An 18,328-nucleotide genomic window follows, 5' to 3' on the forward strand; every position below is an offset into this window, starting at 1 on the left:
GCTTGCATTTTTACACATTTTTCACTTTTCAGCATATCCCAAATTGCGAGAGTGTAGCCATTTGTTTACTTAGTAGATGCAGCAGTAAATTTGTGCGTAATAAGGTCCCACAAACAGCAGCACAATGAGCAGTGAGTCTGCTTTGGTGCTCTTGGTTAAGGGATAAATAGTGGGCAGAACTTCTCAGCTTATTTTCACATCGCCTCTCAATCTTCTAACTCAGAGGTGGGAAATCTTACCATTAAGCCAAGATGTTATATCATTGTTTCAATATTATGCTATATCTATTTTTGGTTCTAATTCTTTCTATCAACTAAGAATGCAATTTCTGCCAGGTGACTAAGGACAGAGTTCCTTTGCCACTTATAGGTTGATACAGGTGGTTTCAGGTAATGTAAAAGATACTGTGTAATGAGTTTAGGTCCCATCCAGAATTGCTAAACACAGTAAGGCATAACACTAAGCTCAAAACTTAAATGTTTGCAAACTTTTTTTTGGAGAAGTTTAAATTCTACTGGCCCAGATCTTCCAGTCAGCTCAAAGTGGGCACATCTGCCAATGATTGCAATTTAAATTATCCACTTACCATATCAATTTGAGCTTTCGCACTTTCTGATATTGGCTCCATCAAAGATTCAATGATGGATAGAGCCAGGAGATCAAGGAAGAAGCTAATTCCAGTAAATGTAATAATTTCTTGGACTTCATTCGTATTTAAAAATTCATAAATAATGTTGTGGGATGGAGGTGGACCAGCAGAGGTGAAGGTGGACGGGAAAAGAAAGGAAGCTATTTAGATGATAACGTTTCCTTTAAGCTAAGAATTCAAAACTCACATCTTTTTCTTTTTTGTCTGCTACTGGAGTCTGTTTTCTCATGTTGTTACCTGTGTAAGCGACACATTTCTACAAATAAAAGAAAAAAAGTTAAAAGTTAAAACGAACTTAAAAGCTTTAACAGGTACTGTAACTAATTCTTTGGGACGCACTTAAACATAACAAACTGTGAAAAAATTTGCAGACCATTTGCTGCATACTAGTATTGGAATCACAGTAAAGCTGGTTGTAGGGAGTTGAATTGTTGAAAGTTAGCAATATGAATGCTTCAAAGCAAGAATTGTTGGAATAATCTTCAAAAATATTGATAAAACCTTTGTACAGATTTTCAACATTATCTAAAAACTTCTTTCCTACAACTTATCTATACTTACAATGCAGATTGTGGAGTCTGAATTCAATAAATTTCTGGAAATGAGAGTCTAAAGATGACACTGATTCCACTGTCGATTGTCAGAAAAACGCACCTGGTTCACTAGACTCCAGACCACAACGTGGTTGACACTTGACTGCCCTCTGGGCAACGAGGGATGGGTAACCATTGCTGGCCTAGCCAGTAACACCTACATCCCATGAATGAATAAACCAAAATGTTTGGAACAAAACACGTAAATTCGTGGAAGACATCAATTTGACGGGGTGTGGGAGTACGAGAAGAAATAAGTTAATACTGAAGGGGACTGTAACAAGTTATGAGACAACAGTAATAAACCGGCAAAAAGCACTGCATGGATTATTTGGCCAACACATGTTGCTGTCATGGATATTCTACATAATTCCATGCAAAACTAGTCTTGCATCAGTTGGGTACAAAATTTATTATCCTGAATTACTACAAACTTACCAACTGCCACTCTCCAATGTCTTCATTCCAGTGTACATAATTCTCAATCATCTCCTGGAAGGTACATACATTCATTTTAGCAAACCTGCCATCTTTGACAAATAGAATACAAGCAATACCCAGTTTACTAAATAGTTTTATTTTTGTAAGTCATAAATGAGAAAAACTCATTAAGTACAATGGAGTATAAAAAAACGTCAGTTCAATTATATTTTTTCCCAGTTAAGGACAAGGCATTTATCAGGACAAAAAATTGTTTAAAATTTCCCTTCCTTACTAAATCAATTAGCATCAGTTTCTTTTTAACTAATATCAACTACCCCAGTAATATTAAATTCAATAAACAACTACATTTATGCAGTGTATTTTTATGCTAAAAATATGAAACATGAGAGCACATTAGTGATATAATTTTTTAACAACATTATTTCTAAATTGGATTCGAACAGAATGCAGAAATCACATGACATACTGATTACTACAAAAATTCAATTTACAATCATCAATATTTACAGTATAAATGATTGTCAATATCCCAATGTCTTCTTGTTCTACAGTTTAATTTACATTATTTTCTAATACAAGTTCAAAGATTCATATATAGACCAGTGATGTGCACTTTAAAAGAAAACATACTGGTTATCATGAAAGCTGTATATATCACTAGGCATAAGTTACACATTCCATTTTTCCATTATCAAAATCCACAACATAAATAATTTGTTAGGAATCTCTGTCCAACCTGGTATTCTTGAGGAATAAAGTTCTCAATAATGAGCATCTGCAGACGAAGTTCACGGCTCAGCTGTCTTATATTCTCCAACAGTCCTTCAATTTCACGTTGGTGTTCTTGCTGCAAGTCTGCCATCTTTGAAATTTAAAAAAAACATCAAAATGAATTGGGAATGTCATCATGAATTAAAGCACAGAGCACCTGAAAGATGTACTGCAAAGAAACTGGACAAACGGGTTACTTATAGAAGGGTCTTGATTGCCAGGAATTTTCAAGAAAGGTCTAGTAAAAGGAACATTCCATCATTAAATACAATTGCTAAGGGCAGGGATGAGAGAACACAAACCTTAATCCCTTCTTTTTACTGTGTGTAATCTATGGTTTTGAAAAGGAAGATAGGCATGTTTCTTTCAACAATGCCACCCACCACCATCCACTCCCCAGCCCCACACAATTTGCGTGCCAACTTTGAAAACGAGCAGGAAGTGGTTGTGGTTTTAAAATAAAGAGGATTATTGTTTCATGTGAATTGCCCGCAAGGTTAGTGCCACAACACTCACCACACAGATACTTTCAAGGAAAAATACAGGTAAAGAGAACAGTGAACTTACACAAGTCGTAAACAAAAGTCATAATTCTCTTCTAGGCTCTTTTTATCCCCTTTCTTTCCCCCATGTATAAATACTTAGCTTAGTTGTTTGGATGGTTAGTTTGTAATGCAGAGTAACACCAACAATGTGTGTTCAATTCCTTCATCAACTGAGGTTACTGTGAAGGATTCCCCTTCTCAGCCTCTCCCTTCACATGAGGTGTGGTGACCCTCAGGTTATACCACTACAAGTCATCTCTCTCTAATGACAGAGTAAGCTTATGTTCAATAGGACCATGGCAACTTCCTTTTTTATACTGAGCTGGCTCCCTTCACAATTATTATCCCCACAGTATCTCAGCATTTTGCCCCCAAACCCAACATTTAAGCTCCCAAGCTTCCTTCCCAAAGCACTGACCTCTGATATCCTTCATTTGAAGATCAGTGAATTGAACACAGGTCTGATTGTGGTCCAGCCCCTTGACTGATAGACAGCCCTGAAAGATGAAGGTCAGATCCCTTACTGATGTCTGTACAGCTCCTCAACTGACTTCCCACAACTCCTGGCCCGTTTCATCGGACCTACAAGGATGACCTTTGTCCAATCCCTAAACTGCAGAGGTATGGCCGCCCCGGCTGTGACATTCCCAACTGGCCGCCTAACTGTGACCAAGTCCCTGGACTAATATCGGAGGATACTCCTGCCTATCCATCCGTGCTGTGTCCTGGCATCAGCATTCAATTGAAGTACAGAACTGGAGATTTGCCATTATGATGTGGTAAGACTGGCACATGTTAAATAGACAAGGCCTGGATGTGTGCAATGCTACGCATACAGCATGCCCCAAATTGCTGCTAACTGGTGTCCAAGATGGAGGTCCGAAGGACCTGAAACTGCGAGGTAATCACCTTGATTTCCATGTCAGGAATTGTTGGCTAACTAGTTTCTATCCAGCGGCTGGGAGAATGGGAATTGGCATATTAATAAGGAAGGAATCACGAATAATGAGATGTTAATATATGGAAATAGGCCTTTTGCCACTTACTAGAGAGAATTGTGTCTTGCCATTCTGGGAAATGAAGTATTTTGGTCAAAATATTGAGAAGCCTCCCAATGGCTATATTGCACTATTTTTCCAACTTTTACATCATGGTCTACGTTGTTGAGGGGCTGGGACAATTCTGCCCGCAAGTTCTACAGTTGGTTTTCACCATGGTATACCCATTCATGGGACCATTTATATTTTTTGTTGCTTCTTTCACACACATACATACAAATATTTTATGCTTATCTGAAATTATAGACTAAAGGTTCTAAGTTTACAACTTGTGCATTTCCTATGCTGTGATTCTATATAAATAGTTATTTAGCCGCCTTTCATAATCTAGACGCTCAGACTTTTATATAGCTCAAGTTATTTCTTTTACTGGAATGAACAACAGTCCACAGGGAAAACACAGTCACAAATCACATTAGCTCCTCCATAAACATGGCTGCCTCTCACCTCAGACTTGGCTGCCATCAGTATTGTCCAGACTTTCTTTAGTTTCTTTGTCTTGCCCTGGGCTTCCTCTTGCAAACTGGTGTATTTTTCCTCAATGTCCAAACGTTCTTGCTATTTAATGGAAGAAAAACACCATTAAAGGATATCAATTGATTCTTAAGAGTGGCCAAAGCAAATATATGTGGATGGAACACCTTTCCAAGATAGTTTTACCTGATATATCAGGTGACCAAAAGATGGTTCAAAATGCAAGTTTTAAGGATAGGATGGGGGTGGAGAAGCAGGTGAAATGGCTAACTGAAGGAATTAAGAGTAAGGGGATTAGACGGCATCAAAAGGGATGGAAGGTTTTTTTTTAAAAAAAGAGGCCATCACTGTTGAGGAACATAAATTTCTAAGGACTTCTAGGATTTGAGGAGATTACAGAGCAGGAAGAAGACACATAATTCTTTACAAATTTAAACTTGATAGAACTAAAAGGATCAGCAAATGTGGAAGCAAATGGTAAAGCAGGGTAAGAAAAATAAGTAGAATTTGATGCAATAGACAGACAGACAGCCTGGGTCTGGACCTTTGCTAAGGAGTTGAACCAAACTGTACGGAGTTGATGGTTGTGCCTTTATTATTTTCCACATCAAATAATTGAATTATTTTATTGTTCTGAAAGTACATCATTCTAACATTAAAAAAATTTTTGCTGAAACCTGGATACCCTAACACCACTTACTTATCTAAACTGCACATCAAATCCGATGCCTCACAACCTAATAACGTCTTTTTAATTATGAAAATTGAATAAAACAGCTAATGTCTAAAAAATAAGTCAATGTTAAAATTGAAAATGTGAGAGATAAATCAAAAAGTGGGTTTTAAGTGACACTTAGCTGGAGGTTTAAATCCTCACAAACTATCATGATAGCAAAACTGAGGGAAGCAGTTTCAACTTTGCATTAATTAAAAAACACGTTAAGAATAATAACAACATTACCTCTTTTTCCTCCAGCTCTTTCCGAAGTTGCTCTGCTCGGTTCCGGCGTGCTTCAAGCTCACAATTTGACTCATCCAGTAGTCTCTCTTGTTCTTCAGCTTTGGCCAGAAGATCCACTCCTCCTACAATCACCTTCTTCTCTAGAGCTGACAATTTTTCTAACAATGTCTGATGCTCCTGCCTTGAGAATTCCAGTAAGTGCATCCCATTACATACGTATATTTCATAAAACGTTAAGTTGTAAATTATTTTCAATTAAGAACAAATAACATGAATCCTTAAGATTAACAGTTTACCTATAAAGAAAATCAAAGAAGCATTATATTGTGGTGCAGTGAAAGGCCCTTTGGTCCACTGAGACTGTGCAGAACAAAAGCAGCCAGTTAATTATTCTTATCCCAATTGCCCTTTATGCCTCTACCACCCTTACAGGCAGTGAATTCCAAATTCCCACCACCCTCTGAGTGATTTCCTTTCTCTTATCTTATCTTCTCTAAATCTCCTGTCCCTTACTTAAATCTATACTGCTCATCATTGATCCCGCCACCAAGAGAAAAATTCCTTCCTGTCTACAGCCCTTATAACTTTATACATCTCAATCATGTTCTCCTTCAGTGTCCTCTGCTCCGAGGGAAACAGCCACAGTCAATCCAATCTCTCTTCACAATTGAAAACTCTCCAGCCCAGACAATAACCTGGTAAATTTACTTTACAATCAAATCCCTCCAATAACATAGATTCCAGAACTGTACATACTACTCCACCTGTGGACTAACCAATTTTTTATATAGTTCCAAGAAAACCTCTGTGCTCTTAAACTTTATGCCTCAGCTAATAAAGACAAGTGGGTCCATAGGCATGTACTAACATCTCTGAACTGACTGATTATAAAAAAAATCCCATAAGCCTTCTTAAACACTCTAACTCTCCCACTAACAAAGAGTATGAGTGGGCGTGCACACCAAGATCCATCTGGTGCTTGGTGCTTCCCATGGTACTACCATTCATAATGTATTCCGTCGCCTTGTTTGTCCTGCCCAAATGCATCACCTCATCCTGTACTTTTGTATTTGCTAACTTTAGTCAAAAAAATGGAAGCAATAACTACAAAGAGGCAAGGAGCAGATCAAAGGTAACAAATGATCCCAAAGGAAAATAACAATTGGTCAAGTTATCTTTTAAAAAAAGCTTATGATAACAATATTCAGAATAATCAATGGGAAATGACTCATAAGCAAAAATTTTTTTTAAAAACACACTTAAAATGATATCATGTTGCAGGTTAACATATCTTTGTAGAAGCCTAATCTCATTAGTTTACAATAGAGTTTGAATTCTACAGAATTTGTGGTCATGCCCTAGGAAATAAACAATGTAGTGATTCTTATGCGCACAAGAAAGATATTGGGCTGGACTTTACCAGGGGAGGCCTGTGGACTCGTAAAATGTTGAGGGAAGGAAGAGCTTAGAGTCCATTGTCTTCTTCCAACTATTTAAATGGCCTCTTAATTGCACTGTTTGTTGGAACACAATATGCAGTTAGTTTACACAATTCATTACCGATTAATTACGGTTGTGGAAATAGGGACATACAATCGATGAACACCTGATGAGACTTAACAGGCTTCCAATGTGCTCAAGCCTGAGGGGTGCTTAATTAAGCAGTCTGTGGTCCTTCAAAAGCCCCTCTGGTACTACAGCCAATGATCCTATCTCAACCACAGTAACTCTTCCCTTGCCCTCTTCAAGCAGTATCCCCAACCCTAGCCTTAGCAGAGCCTACTATGTCTCAAACAATTGACCTAGCCAACGGAAAAGACAATGGCAGAAACAGCCCTGTCGACCCTGCAAAGTCCTCCTCACTAACATCTGGGGGCTAGTGCCAAAATTAGGAGGCCTGTCTCAGACTAATTAAGCAACAGCCTGACATTGTCCGTAAGGTATGATTCAGTGATTCTGACCAAGTTCCCGATGACACCATCCCTGGATATGTTCTGTCCCATCGGCAGGGCAGATCCAGCATAAGTGGCGGCACGGTGGTATACAGTCAGGAGGGAGTTTCTCTGTGAGTCTTTAATATTGACTCTGGACCCTATAAAGTGTCATGGCTTCAGGTTAAACATATGAGCAAGGAAACCTCCTGCTGATTACCACATACCATCGTTCCCCAGCTGATGAATCGGTACTCCTCCATGTTGAACAATACTTGGAGGAAGCACTGAGGATGGCAAGGACACAAAATGTGCTCTGGGTGGGGGATTTCAATGTCCACCACCAAGAGTGGCTTCACAGCAGTACTAATGATCCAGTTGGTCAGGTCCTAAAGGACATAGCTGCTAGACTGGGTCTGCAGCAGGTGGTGAGGGAGCCAACACGACAGAAAAACATACTTGACTTCATTATTACCAATCTGCCAGCTGCAGTTGCTTCTGTCCATGACAGTTTCGCTGAGTGACCACCGCACAGTCCTTGTTGAGACAAAGTCCCGCTTTGCTTTGAGAATAACCTCCATGGTGTTGTGTGGCACGATCACCGCACTAATTGGGACAGACTTCGCAAGATCTAGCAAATCAAGACTGAGCATCCATGAGGCGTTTTGAGCCATCAACAGCAGCAGAATTGTACTCTAGCACAGTGTGTAACTTCACGGATCGGTATAGTTCCCACTCAACCATTGTCATCAAGCTAGTTGATCAACCCTGGTTCAGTGCAGCGTGCAGGACAGTTTGCCAGGAGCAGCATCAAGCATACCTGAAGATGAGGCATCAACCTAGCAGAGCCACAGGAATATTTGCACACCAAACAGCATATGCAAATGATAAACAGAGCTAAGCAATCCCACAACCAAAGGATCAGATCAAAGTTCTGCAGTCCTACCACATCCAGTCATGAATGGTGTGGACGGTTAAACAAATTACTGGAGGAGGCGGCTCCACAAATATTCCCATCCTCAATGATGGAAGAGCCCAGCACATCAGGGCAGAAGATAATTACAGTGAAAGTTTCACCCTTATCAACCAGAAATGCCGAGTGGATGATCCATCTCAGCACTATAGATATCACTCTTCAGCCAATTCGTCACACTTTATGTAATATAAAGAAAGGGTTGGAGATGCTGGATGTTACAAAGGACAAATTCCTTCAATGTTGCTGGGCCAAATTCCTGGAATTACCTCCCTAATGGCACTGTGGCTCAATCCACAGCAGTTGGACTGCAGTAGTTCAAGACAGCAGCTCACCACCACCGTCTCTAGGGAAAAACTAGGAACAGGCATTAAATGCTGACCAACTAGCAATGCCCACATTCAGAAATGAAGGAAATAATCCTGGCTGACTGGCCTCAGCACCCAAAACTGCACTTGCTTAATTTGGGGTGGGTGCCTGGTTGCTTGGCTACCTTCTATTAAAGGAGGTCTCAGGAGTGGACACCATTCCCATTGGCTCTAAGCTACTGTCTCTGATTACACACAACTTCTTTCGAAAATGGGGTAGTCTATTAACAGAAAAGAAGCCTAACACCAATTAATTAGTTGTGAGACAGCCAAAGATTGCAGCCTGTGGTCACACAAATGACAGAGGTGGGGCTGCCCCAGATTTTGGAACCATCACAAGGGCTCTCACCAACAAACTTCCAGCCGGTGTGCTGAGTTGTAAGTTAAAAGCAAAGCAACATGATGGAAAATGGTAGCAGAACTGCAATGGAAGGACTACAGTGATTGGAAAAGAGTAACCCTTTGCAATTTCATTAAGAAATCTCTAATTTTCCCATCACTGGCATGTTAGCCACACCTAGTGGACACAAACAGGTATTGCAGCACCTCAATACAATAATGGTTACAGCATGTTAAGAAAGATTCTATTTGGTATGGATAATAGAACATAGAACATAGAACAATACAGCGCAGAACAGGCCCTTCGGCCCTCGATGTGGCGCCGGCTTGTCAACTAATCTAAGCACCTCCCCCTACACTATCCCATCATTATCCATATGCTTATCCAAGGACTGTTTAAATGCCCCTAATTTAACTACATTGGCAGGCAGGGTGTTCCATGCCCTTACCATTCTCTGAGTAAAGAACCTGCCTCTGACATCTGTCTTATATCCATCGCCCCTCAATTTGTAGCTATGCCCCCTTGTACAAGCTGACATCATCATCCTTGGGAAAAGACTCTCACTGTCCACCCTATCTCATCCTCTGATCATCTTGTATGTCTCTATTAAATCCCCTCCTGGCCTCCTTCTCTCCAAGAGAACAGATCCAAGTCCCTCAGACTTTCTTCATAGGGCCTGCGCTCCAAACCAGGCAACATCCTGGTAAATCTCGTCTGCACCTTTTCCAATGCTTCCACATCCTTCCTGTAATGGGACAACCAGAACTGCACGCAATATTCCAAATGAGGCTGAGTTACTTAAAGTACAGTTTACACAAAATCAGTTCAAGCCTTGAACAACCTAACCATGAAGTTCAACAACCCTCAAGAAAATGTCTGCACACATAAATCTTGTACTTGTACATATCTCATCAAGTTCATCCATTGTACATTCCTATTTTCACAATGGTAATTAATTAGTAATCAACCTCGGGCGACTGACTGTGTGGAGTTTGCACATTCTCCCCATGTCTGTTGGGTTGCCTCCGGATGCTCCTGTTTCCTCCCACAGACCAAAGATGTGCAGGTTAGGTGAACTGGCCATGCTAAATTGCCCATATGGATGTGTAGATTAGGTGGGTTATAGGGGGATGAGTCCGGGTGGGATGCTCTGAGGTTCGGTGTGGGCTTGTGGGGCTGAAGGGCCTGTTTCCACACGAGGGATTCTATAAAAAGGAAAAAAAAGTGTAAACTAATTGCAATCATTATACCTTCTCTTGCTCCACAGTGCTGCTGCAGCACTTTTCTGCATAACTCACTTCCCAAATCTGCAATCCAGAGAAATTCTCATCTCCAATCAACTTTTCATCAGTTTCCCAAATTACGGCAGGGTTTGCTATTTAATCTCAAATAATATAAACTCAAAATATGACGGGAAATGGAGAACAGAATGCTCAAGTTCAAAATATGAATTGAATCAAATCTTCAAATCACCCAAAACCAACCTGAAGGAGGTTGATAGTTAGCAATCAGCAAGGGGATTGCTTGACCATCATCAAGACCACATGGTCTTGATCTTGTGTGCAACTGAAAACTGACTAGATACATAAGAAAATTGTTGGCAGTAAAGTTTGAAACATTAGATCTCAGACTTCACCACTACAGGTCATAAAATCCAACTGAAGAACACACAATAATACACAGGATACAATAAGTGATTATCTAACTGGGCTAATTAGAGTTCTAACCCACCAATGGAAGTTTAGATGTAATTTACCTGGGATGAGAAACTAATGATGATCATTAAACTACTAGATTACTGATAAAAGTATCGATCTAATTCATTAATACCCTTTGGGAGGAGAAGCGGAAGTCTTTTATCCTGAAGCAGTCTGACCCATTTGGGGCGTTCAAGTGCCCTTTAAAATGACTGAGCAAGCCACTCAATCTCAGCTGGATTAAATCATCAGGAGACACAAGAATTCAACATGACAATTCATCTGACATCAGTGCACATGGCAAAGACAAACCTGTTCAATCAAGAGTGCAAAGTTCTCCTTGCAAACATCTGGGGGTTATACTAAAATCATTTGAGCTGTCCTATAGGCCAGTCAAGAATCAGACTGACATATAGAATCACAATCTTCAGTCTGACTTCACCAACACCACTATAAAAGAAATGTTAGTCTTACCTCCAGGAGAGACCCATAAATGTGGCAATAGCACATTGAGATTTGAAAGTGGTGGCCTTGGGAATCATCAACATTAACTCCCGACCCTAAGAGGGTCAAGATACCTAGTCAAACATGGCCAGGCAAATCTCCTATTGATTGCCAACTATCAACGTCCTTCAGTTGATGAATACGTCTCTTCACGTCGAGCACCACTTACTGTCAGCGTTTATTTAGTACGGAAAAGATCCTTCAGTCCAACTCGCCCATGCCAACTAGACATTCCAATGTGACCTACTCCCGTTTGCCAGCACTTGCCCACATCCCTCTAAACTCTTTCTATTCATGTACCCATTTTTTTGCTTTTTAAATGTTGCAATTGTACCCGTCTCCAATACCTCCTCTGGAAGCTCATTCCACACAAGCATCACGCTCTGTGTGATAAAGTTGCCTCTTAGGTCCCTTTTAAATCTTTCCCCTCTCACCTTAAACTTATGCCCTCTAGGTTTAGACTCTCTTACCCTGGGAAAAAGACCATGGCTATTCACTCTCTCCATGCCCCTCATAATTTTATAAACCTCTGTAAGGTAACCCCTCAGCCTCTGTCGCTCCAGGGAAAGTAGCCCCAGCCTATTCAGCCTTTCCCTATAGCTCTCCCTGGCAGCATCTTTGTAAGTCCTTCTGAAACCTTTCAAATTTCCTATAGCAGGCAGGGCAGAATTGAACACTATTTCAAAAACAACCCGACCAATGTCTTTAACAGCCACAATATGACACACCAATTCGTATACTCAATGTACTGACCAATAAATCAAGTGTACCAAATGTCTTCTTTACTACCCTGCCTACCTGCATTGCAACACAGACAGCAACTCAGGATTTTCAAGTTTAGAAGTCCAAGTGTGCTTGCCAGAATCTGAACATAAGTAAGTGTTGTTCTTCTCACTGTTATTTTTGGTAGTCAGCGTGTTAATTACATATGTACCTTCATAAATGAATACTGATTTGTTAGCAGGAAATGTTTCTCAGATGATGAAACTATTACTCCCCAAAGATACCAAGCAAAAAATTACACAAAGGGTAACAATGTCACGTTAAGAATAAGGAACCACTAAAATCCAAAAGGTATTATATAACCCTATTTTAGATACAAGGTAGATATCCTCAACCTTTTAAAGATCCAACAAGAGCCCATCGACAAAAGATTCTTCGTGATCATAAAACCAGTCAACTGATCACTTTATCACTTATGGTCTCACATCTTAAGTTTAAAACTTCTGCGCATCGATACTTTTCACCATCAGGACATCCTTGCACTTCAGTCCATGAATTTCTGATCATAAGGTAAGCAAGTAAAATGTTAAGACACCACTATGAAAGAAATGTTAGTCCGACCTCCAGGAAAGACCCATAGATGTGGCAATAGCACATTGATATTTGAAAGTGGTGGCCTTGGGAATCGTCAACATTAACTCCAGACCCTAAGAGGGTCAAGATACCTATTCTGTACAGAAATCAAATATCTACGGGATGAACCACATCTACTTTTGATTCTTTCTTTCCATTGAAATTAACCCAAATCTCCTTTTTTTGAGAGAAGCACAGTTACTATGTTTATCAATTTGAACGGCAAATATTTGTTTATTGAGCTTCAATATTCTCCATGGGGAGGAGGCAGCTTCGTGGTAGTGTCACGGGACTGTCAGTCCAGAGACCAAGGTAATGTTTTAGGAATAGTGGGAACTGCAGATGCTGGAGAATCCAAGATAATGAAATGTGAGGCTGGATGAACACAGCAGGCCAAGCAGCATCTCAGGAGCACAAAAGCTGACGTTTCGGGCCTAGACCCTTCATCAGAGAGGGGGATGGGGTGAGGGTTCTGGAATAAATAGGGAGAGAGGGGGAGGCGGACCGAAGATGGAGAGAAAAGAAGATAGGTGGAGAGGGTATAGGTGGGGAGGTACGGAGGGGATAGGTCAGTCCAGGGAAGACGGACAGAATAAGGAGGTGGAATGAGGTTAGTAGATAGATGGGGGTGCGGCTTGGGGTGGGAGGAAGGGATGGGTGAGAGAAAGAACAGGTTAGGGAGGCAGAGACAGGTTGGACTGGTTTTGGGATGCAGTGGGTGGAGGGGAAGAGCTGGGCCGGTCGTGTGGTGCAGTGGGGGGAGGGGACGAACTGGGCTGGTTTAGGGATGCGGTGGGGGAAGGGGAGATTTTGAAACTGGTGAAGTCCACATTGATACATTAGGCTGCAGGGTTCCCAGGCGGAATATGAGTTGCTGTTCCTGCAACCTTCGGGTGGCATCACTGTGGCACTGCAGGAGGCCCATGATGGACATGTCATCTAAAGAATGGGAGGGGGAGTGGAAATGGTTTGCGACTGGGAGGTGCAGTTGTTTGTTGCGAACTGAGCGGAGGTGTTCTGCAAAGCGGTCCCCAAGCCTCCGTCTTCCCTGGACTGACCTATCCCCTCCCTACCTCCCCACCTATACCCTCTCCACCTATCTTCTTTTCTCTCCATCTTCGGTCCACCTCCCCCTCTCTCCCTATTTATTCCAGAACCCTCACTCCATCCCCCTCTCTGATGAAGGGTCTAGGCCCGAAACGTCAGCTTTTGTGCTCCTGAGATGCTGCTTGGCCTGCTGTGTTCATCCAGCCTCACATTTTATTATAATGTTTTAGGAACCCAGGTTTGAATCCTACCAAAGCAGATAGTGGAAGTTGAATTCAATAAAATTCTGGAAGTAACAGCCTAATGATGATCATAAATCCATTGTCAATTGTCAGAAAAATCCATCTAATGTCCTGAAAGGAGTGCAACTGCCAGCCGTACTTGGTCTGGTCTACATGTGACTCCAGAACCACCGGAATGTTGACTCATAAGTGCTCTCTAAACAATTAGGGATGGGCAATAAATGATATCATAACCGGTTACATTCTTCCCATGAATGAATTTTTTAAAAAAACTTACTGTGCTTTCAGCAAGTCTTTCTCTCTTTTCTCTAGTTCTGCTCTGGCTTTGTTTCTTTCTTCCTCCTCTATGTCAAGCTTAGCTTCAAGAACTTTTCTCTCTTCATCAATCTTTGCTTGCATTTCTGCCATCTTTTCCGGAGATACCTTCTTCCTTCCTTTAAGAAAAGGGAAAGTTCAAACTGATTCAGCTTCACATTTTTTACACTTTTTCACTTGAGTGACCTGGATTAGCATGACAAAAAATTAATTAAGCATAATTTAAAGTGATGCTGCTAACTTTATTTTGTTTCAAAATGAATATCAACTTTCAGTTAGGCACATCACAGTATGAAAAGGCGGTCTGCTAATTATTTTGGTTTATGAATATTTACGTCAGGAAACTATGCAGCGGCTAGGCAGGAAGTTAGTAGGACCATTTAAGGGAAGGCTTCATCATGGCGAGAGGGAAATGCTTAGCTACCTGAACAGTACACGTTATTGGGTCAGGTACCACCAAGGAGCAGAACTGATGAAAGAAAGGCACTTAATGTGGAGGAACGCAAAAGCTCTCTGCAGGGTGATATTACCATCAATACAGAGATTAGAAAAGCAGTAAGAAGAAAACACCAGTGAAAGAACACAAGCATCATAAAGCAGCAAATCCCAGCGTGGGCAGGCCACCTGAGAAAAAAATATATTTGATGGTACCTGAGTAGGAGGAATTTTCTAGATATGTTTTAACACTTGTTTGGGATATGTAGTGATTGTAATAAGGTCAGCCAGGTGAACTTCAGGATATGCGTTCTCTGATCGGTGCAAATTAACAGCCCCAAGCAGGGAGTCATGGCTGACAAATAAGAACAGCTGTGTCAGACATCCTGTTCACTCTGACAGCTGGGTCTGCAGGAGCTGGATCAATGCCAAGAACTCCCTATATGTGAATAAAGAGTGACTTGGTAAAAAGATACCTGTCTCTGTGGAGTTATTTCAGTGGCGACGTGAGTGGGATTAATGATGTAACCATGCAAAGTGCCTACTAGCCAAAGCCCAACTGGATTTCAAACTGCACTACAACTAGCTTTATCATTGGAAAATATGGCAAGTGCAGCATGAGTTGTAGGGCATTCTGCTGAATGTGGACATTCTCACTGTTCCAACTGAGATCAGGAAACACCACATGAGCGAATGCAACTGCATAGCCTCACTCAGGACTTATCTTGTACAGAGGGACTCTCTGTCAGTGTATAGCAAAACCCTATAACAAAGCCAAGCCTCGGCCAAACAGTTAAAATCTTCTTCAGGATTGGGGCTGGCAAGCTACTGTAATTGCTGTCACAATGCAGACTTGAAACAGCAAAAGAGTCACAAAAGACTTAAATTGAGTAAGAGAACTCATAAACAGGTGTGCAGGAGAGTGCACACCCTGGAAAGTCCACCCACATCTGGTTTGCAACAATTAACTTGCTTAGCAACTTTCAAATCAGAACCAATCAAAATAAACATCTGTTTAAATGATCACCCACATCTGATGGAGGTTGATACCTGTGCAGCCATTTCAGCGATTGCAGAATCAGTCTTTAACAAAATTAGCTCCGGACTCCAACCCTTAGGTTTGTGCAAGACCTCGGCTAGACTGAGAACCTGTAGCAGGGAACCTTTACAGGTAAAGGATACAATTTCAGCTCCAGTCTCTTACGCAAAAGCAGTTGGTTTACAATTTTCTAGACACACTTCCAGTCACAGTTGTCATGCATTCTTGCAACTGTAGTCAGATGAGCATTCTCAGAAGAATGCTACAATTAACACCCATAAGCGGACGATAGTGAGCATTTTGCAAAGTCCACCCCATGTCATTGTTTATCCAGAGAACATGCTAATAACAGGGAAGACCATTAAAGAGCATTTAGAGAAACACTGAAGGAACATATAATATTTCTCCCAGGCAAACGTATACCTTAGAAGGGAAAAATGTGTTCTGGGCATCCTAAGTGACCTACTTGCTCTACACAGTCGACAAGACCGGTGTTGGACCTACTGGAAGATAAAGTGAGGATGATCAAAGATAGCTCAGCTCCCACGTCTGTGCCGGAGCTTGACTTTCCTTGGGCTGGTGAATTATTACAACAAGTTCATATGGAACCTAGCCTCCAACCTGGCATCTTTGCATCAACCCTTAAAAAAGTCAGCCTTGGAAACGGTCACGTAGCTAAGCCATAACTTCCAGAGAAATAAAAAGAACAGGTATCATTCTCTAAGGTGTTGGCATACTATAATCCCAAGTAAGATCTGGTGTTGACATGCAATTCCTGCTTGTATGGCATCGGGGTAGTATTAGCTCATAGGTGGTCCGATAGAGTAGAATGTCTAATGGTGTATGCATCTGGGACTTTGGCTAATGCACAGAGTAAACATATTCAGATAGAGAAGGAAGGTTTGGCAGTCAGGAAGTTCCACCAATGTTTTTACAGACGTAAATTTATAATAACAACAGACCACAAATCCCTGCTAGGTATACTTAAAGAGGTCAAGGCAATGCTGCCCATGACTTCTGGCCAAATTCAGCAGTGGGCTCTCATTCTAAGCACATACAATTACAAGTTGGAACACCATCTATGAGGCCAAGTAGCAATTCTGATGTATTGAGTTGCTTCCTGCTGGCCAGTGGTACCACCCCTGGAAGAGTCTGTAATAACGTAAAATTTTCTGGACGCACTTCCAGTCATAGCTGTCAATATCAGCTTTTGGACACAAACAGATCTGGTCCTGGCAAAACTGAAAACAACTGGTGAGAGCAGAAACCAAAGGGCCATCACAACCAGAAATGAAACCTTTTTGGACGCAGAGAGACAAAATCACAGAAGACATATTATTGTGGGGAGCAAGATGGATTAGCCTGAGCAAAGGCTGGCGCCAGATACTGGCTAAACTATACCAGGGTCACCTAGGGGTTTCCAAAATAGAGATGTTGGTGAGATATTACATCTGGTAGCCAAGATCAGATGCAGAAATAGCAGTGTCGAGAGTGCTAAGAAGAAGAAAACTGTCATCAGCGGCTCCCCCACATTTGGGGAATGGCCAGGTAAACCATGAACTCAGCTACACGTCAACTGTTCAGATCCTTACATGGGCTCAATGTTCTTAGTCATTGTGGATGCCCACTCAAAATGGCTTGACGTGTGCACGGAGTTTATTTGTTAAACATGGGAACGAAGGCAGAAAAACCGCACACATCTTTTGCCATACACAGACTCTTGGAAATGTTGGTTACAGATAATGGACCATTGTTTATCAGCAGGGAATTTGAGTATTTCCTAAAGTCGAATGGTATTCAACACGTAAGAACTCCTCTGTACATGCATCATCTAATAGTCTGGCAGAAAGAGCAGTCCAAACTTTGCAGGCAGACTTAGAGAAAGAGCCTACAGCTTCACCAGATATCAAACTGTCCTGGTTCTTATTTGATTAGAGGCCCATTACTGATGAAACTACAGGAATAGTTCCAGCAGAGTTACTAATGGGAAGATTACTCCCCACAAGGTTAAGTCTGGGGAGAGAGGAAAAGAGACAGGAAGTGAAGAAGAGGGTGAAATGGCATCAGAAGGCCAGTGCCGAACACAAGGCAAAGAGAGCGTGTTTACTTAGGGGACCAAGTTTGGTACAGGAACCACAAGAATAGCCCTGCATGGGCAACAGGGTCAGGTGGCCTCTCTGGAACTATTTCTGGATATGTTTTAAGTTATTTTGTGCAATGTGATATAAATTCTGTTTTTAAAAAGATATAAACTTTCGGTAAGCTGTGGTAATTGATACCTGAAAAAAATATTTGGAATTTAATTTAAAGCAAAGTACTGCAGATGCTGGAGATCTGAAACAAAAGCAAAGTGCTAAAGAAACTTAGTTGGTCTGGCAATATCTATGGAGAGAGAAAATCAAATATTTTGAGTCTGATGTGTTAGATCGGATTCAAAAGGTTAACTGTTTCCCTCTCCACAGGTACTGACAAGCTGCTGGCTTTCACTAGTACTTTCAGCTTTTACTGTGAAAATAATTAGCTTATTTCAGCCAGTTTAGAGTTTCCCACTGATAGCTTTTTTTACTTCAAATTGTAATGGAATGA

General features: G+C 41.2%; 1 protein-coding gene across 1 annotated transcript in view; it reads right to left on the reverse strand.

The window, feature by feature from the left end:
* Positions 1 to 18,328, reverse strand: part of kif3a (kinesin family member 3A) — a 55,393-nt gene that overhangs the window by 8,102 nt on the left and 28,963 nt on the right. Inside the window, exons 10-15 of the mRNA XM_048543270.2 lie at positions 14,231 to 14,387; positions 5,496 to 5,676; positions 4,508 to 4,618; positions 2,423 to 2,548; positions 1,681 to 1,734; positions 837 to 905 (exon numbers count right to left, since the gene is read on the reverse strand). Coding sequence (XP_048399227.1) covers positions 837 to 905; positions 1,681 to 1,734; positions 2,423 to 2,548; positions 4,508 to 4,618; positions 5,496 to 5,676; positions 14,231 to 14,387 — 698 coding nt within the window. The remainder of the gene's footprint in view (positions 1 to 836; positions 906 to 1,680; positions 1,735 to 2,422; positions 2,549 to 4,507; positions 4,619 to 5,495; positions 5,677 to 14,230; positions 14,388 to 18,328) is intronic.

Source organism: Stegostoma tigrinum, chromosome 13, assembly GCF_030684315.1.
Source record: "Stegostoma tigrinum isolate sSteTig4 chromosome 13, sSteTig4.hap1, whole genome shotgun sequence".
Taxonomy (NCBI): Eukaryota; Metazoa; Chordata; class Chondrichthyes; order Orectolobiformes; family Stegostomatidae; genus Stegostoma; species Stegostoma tigrinum.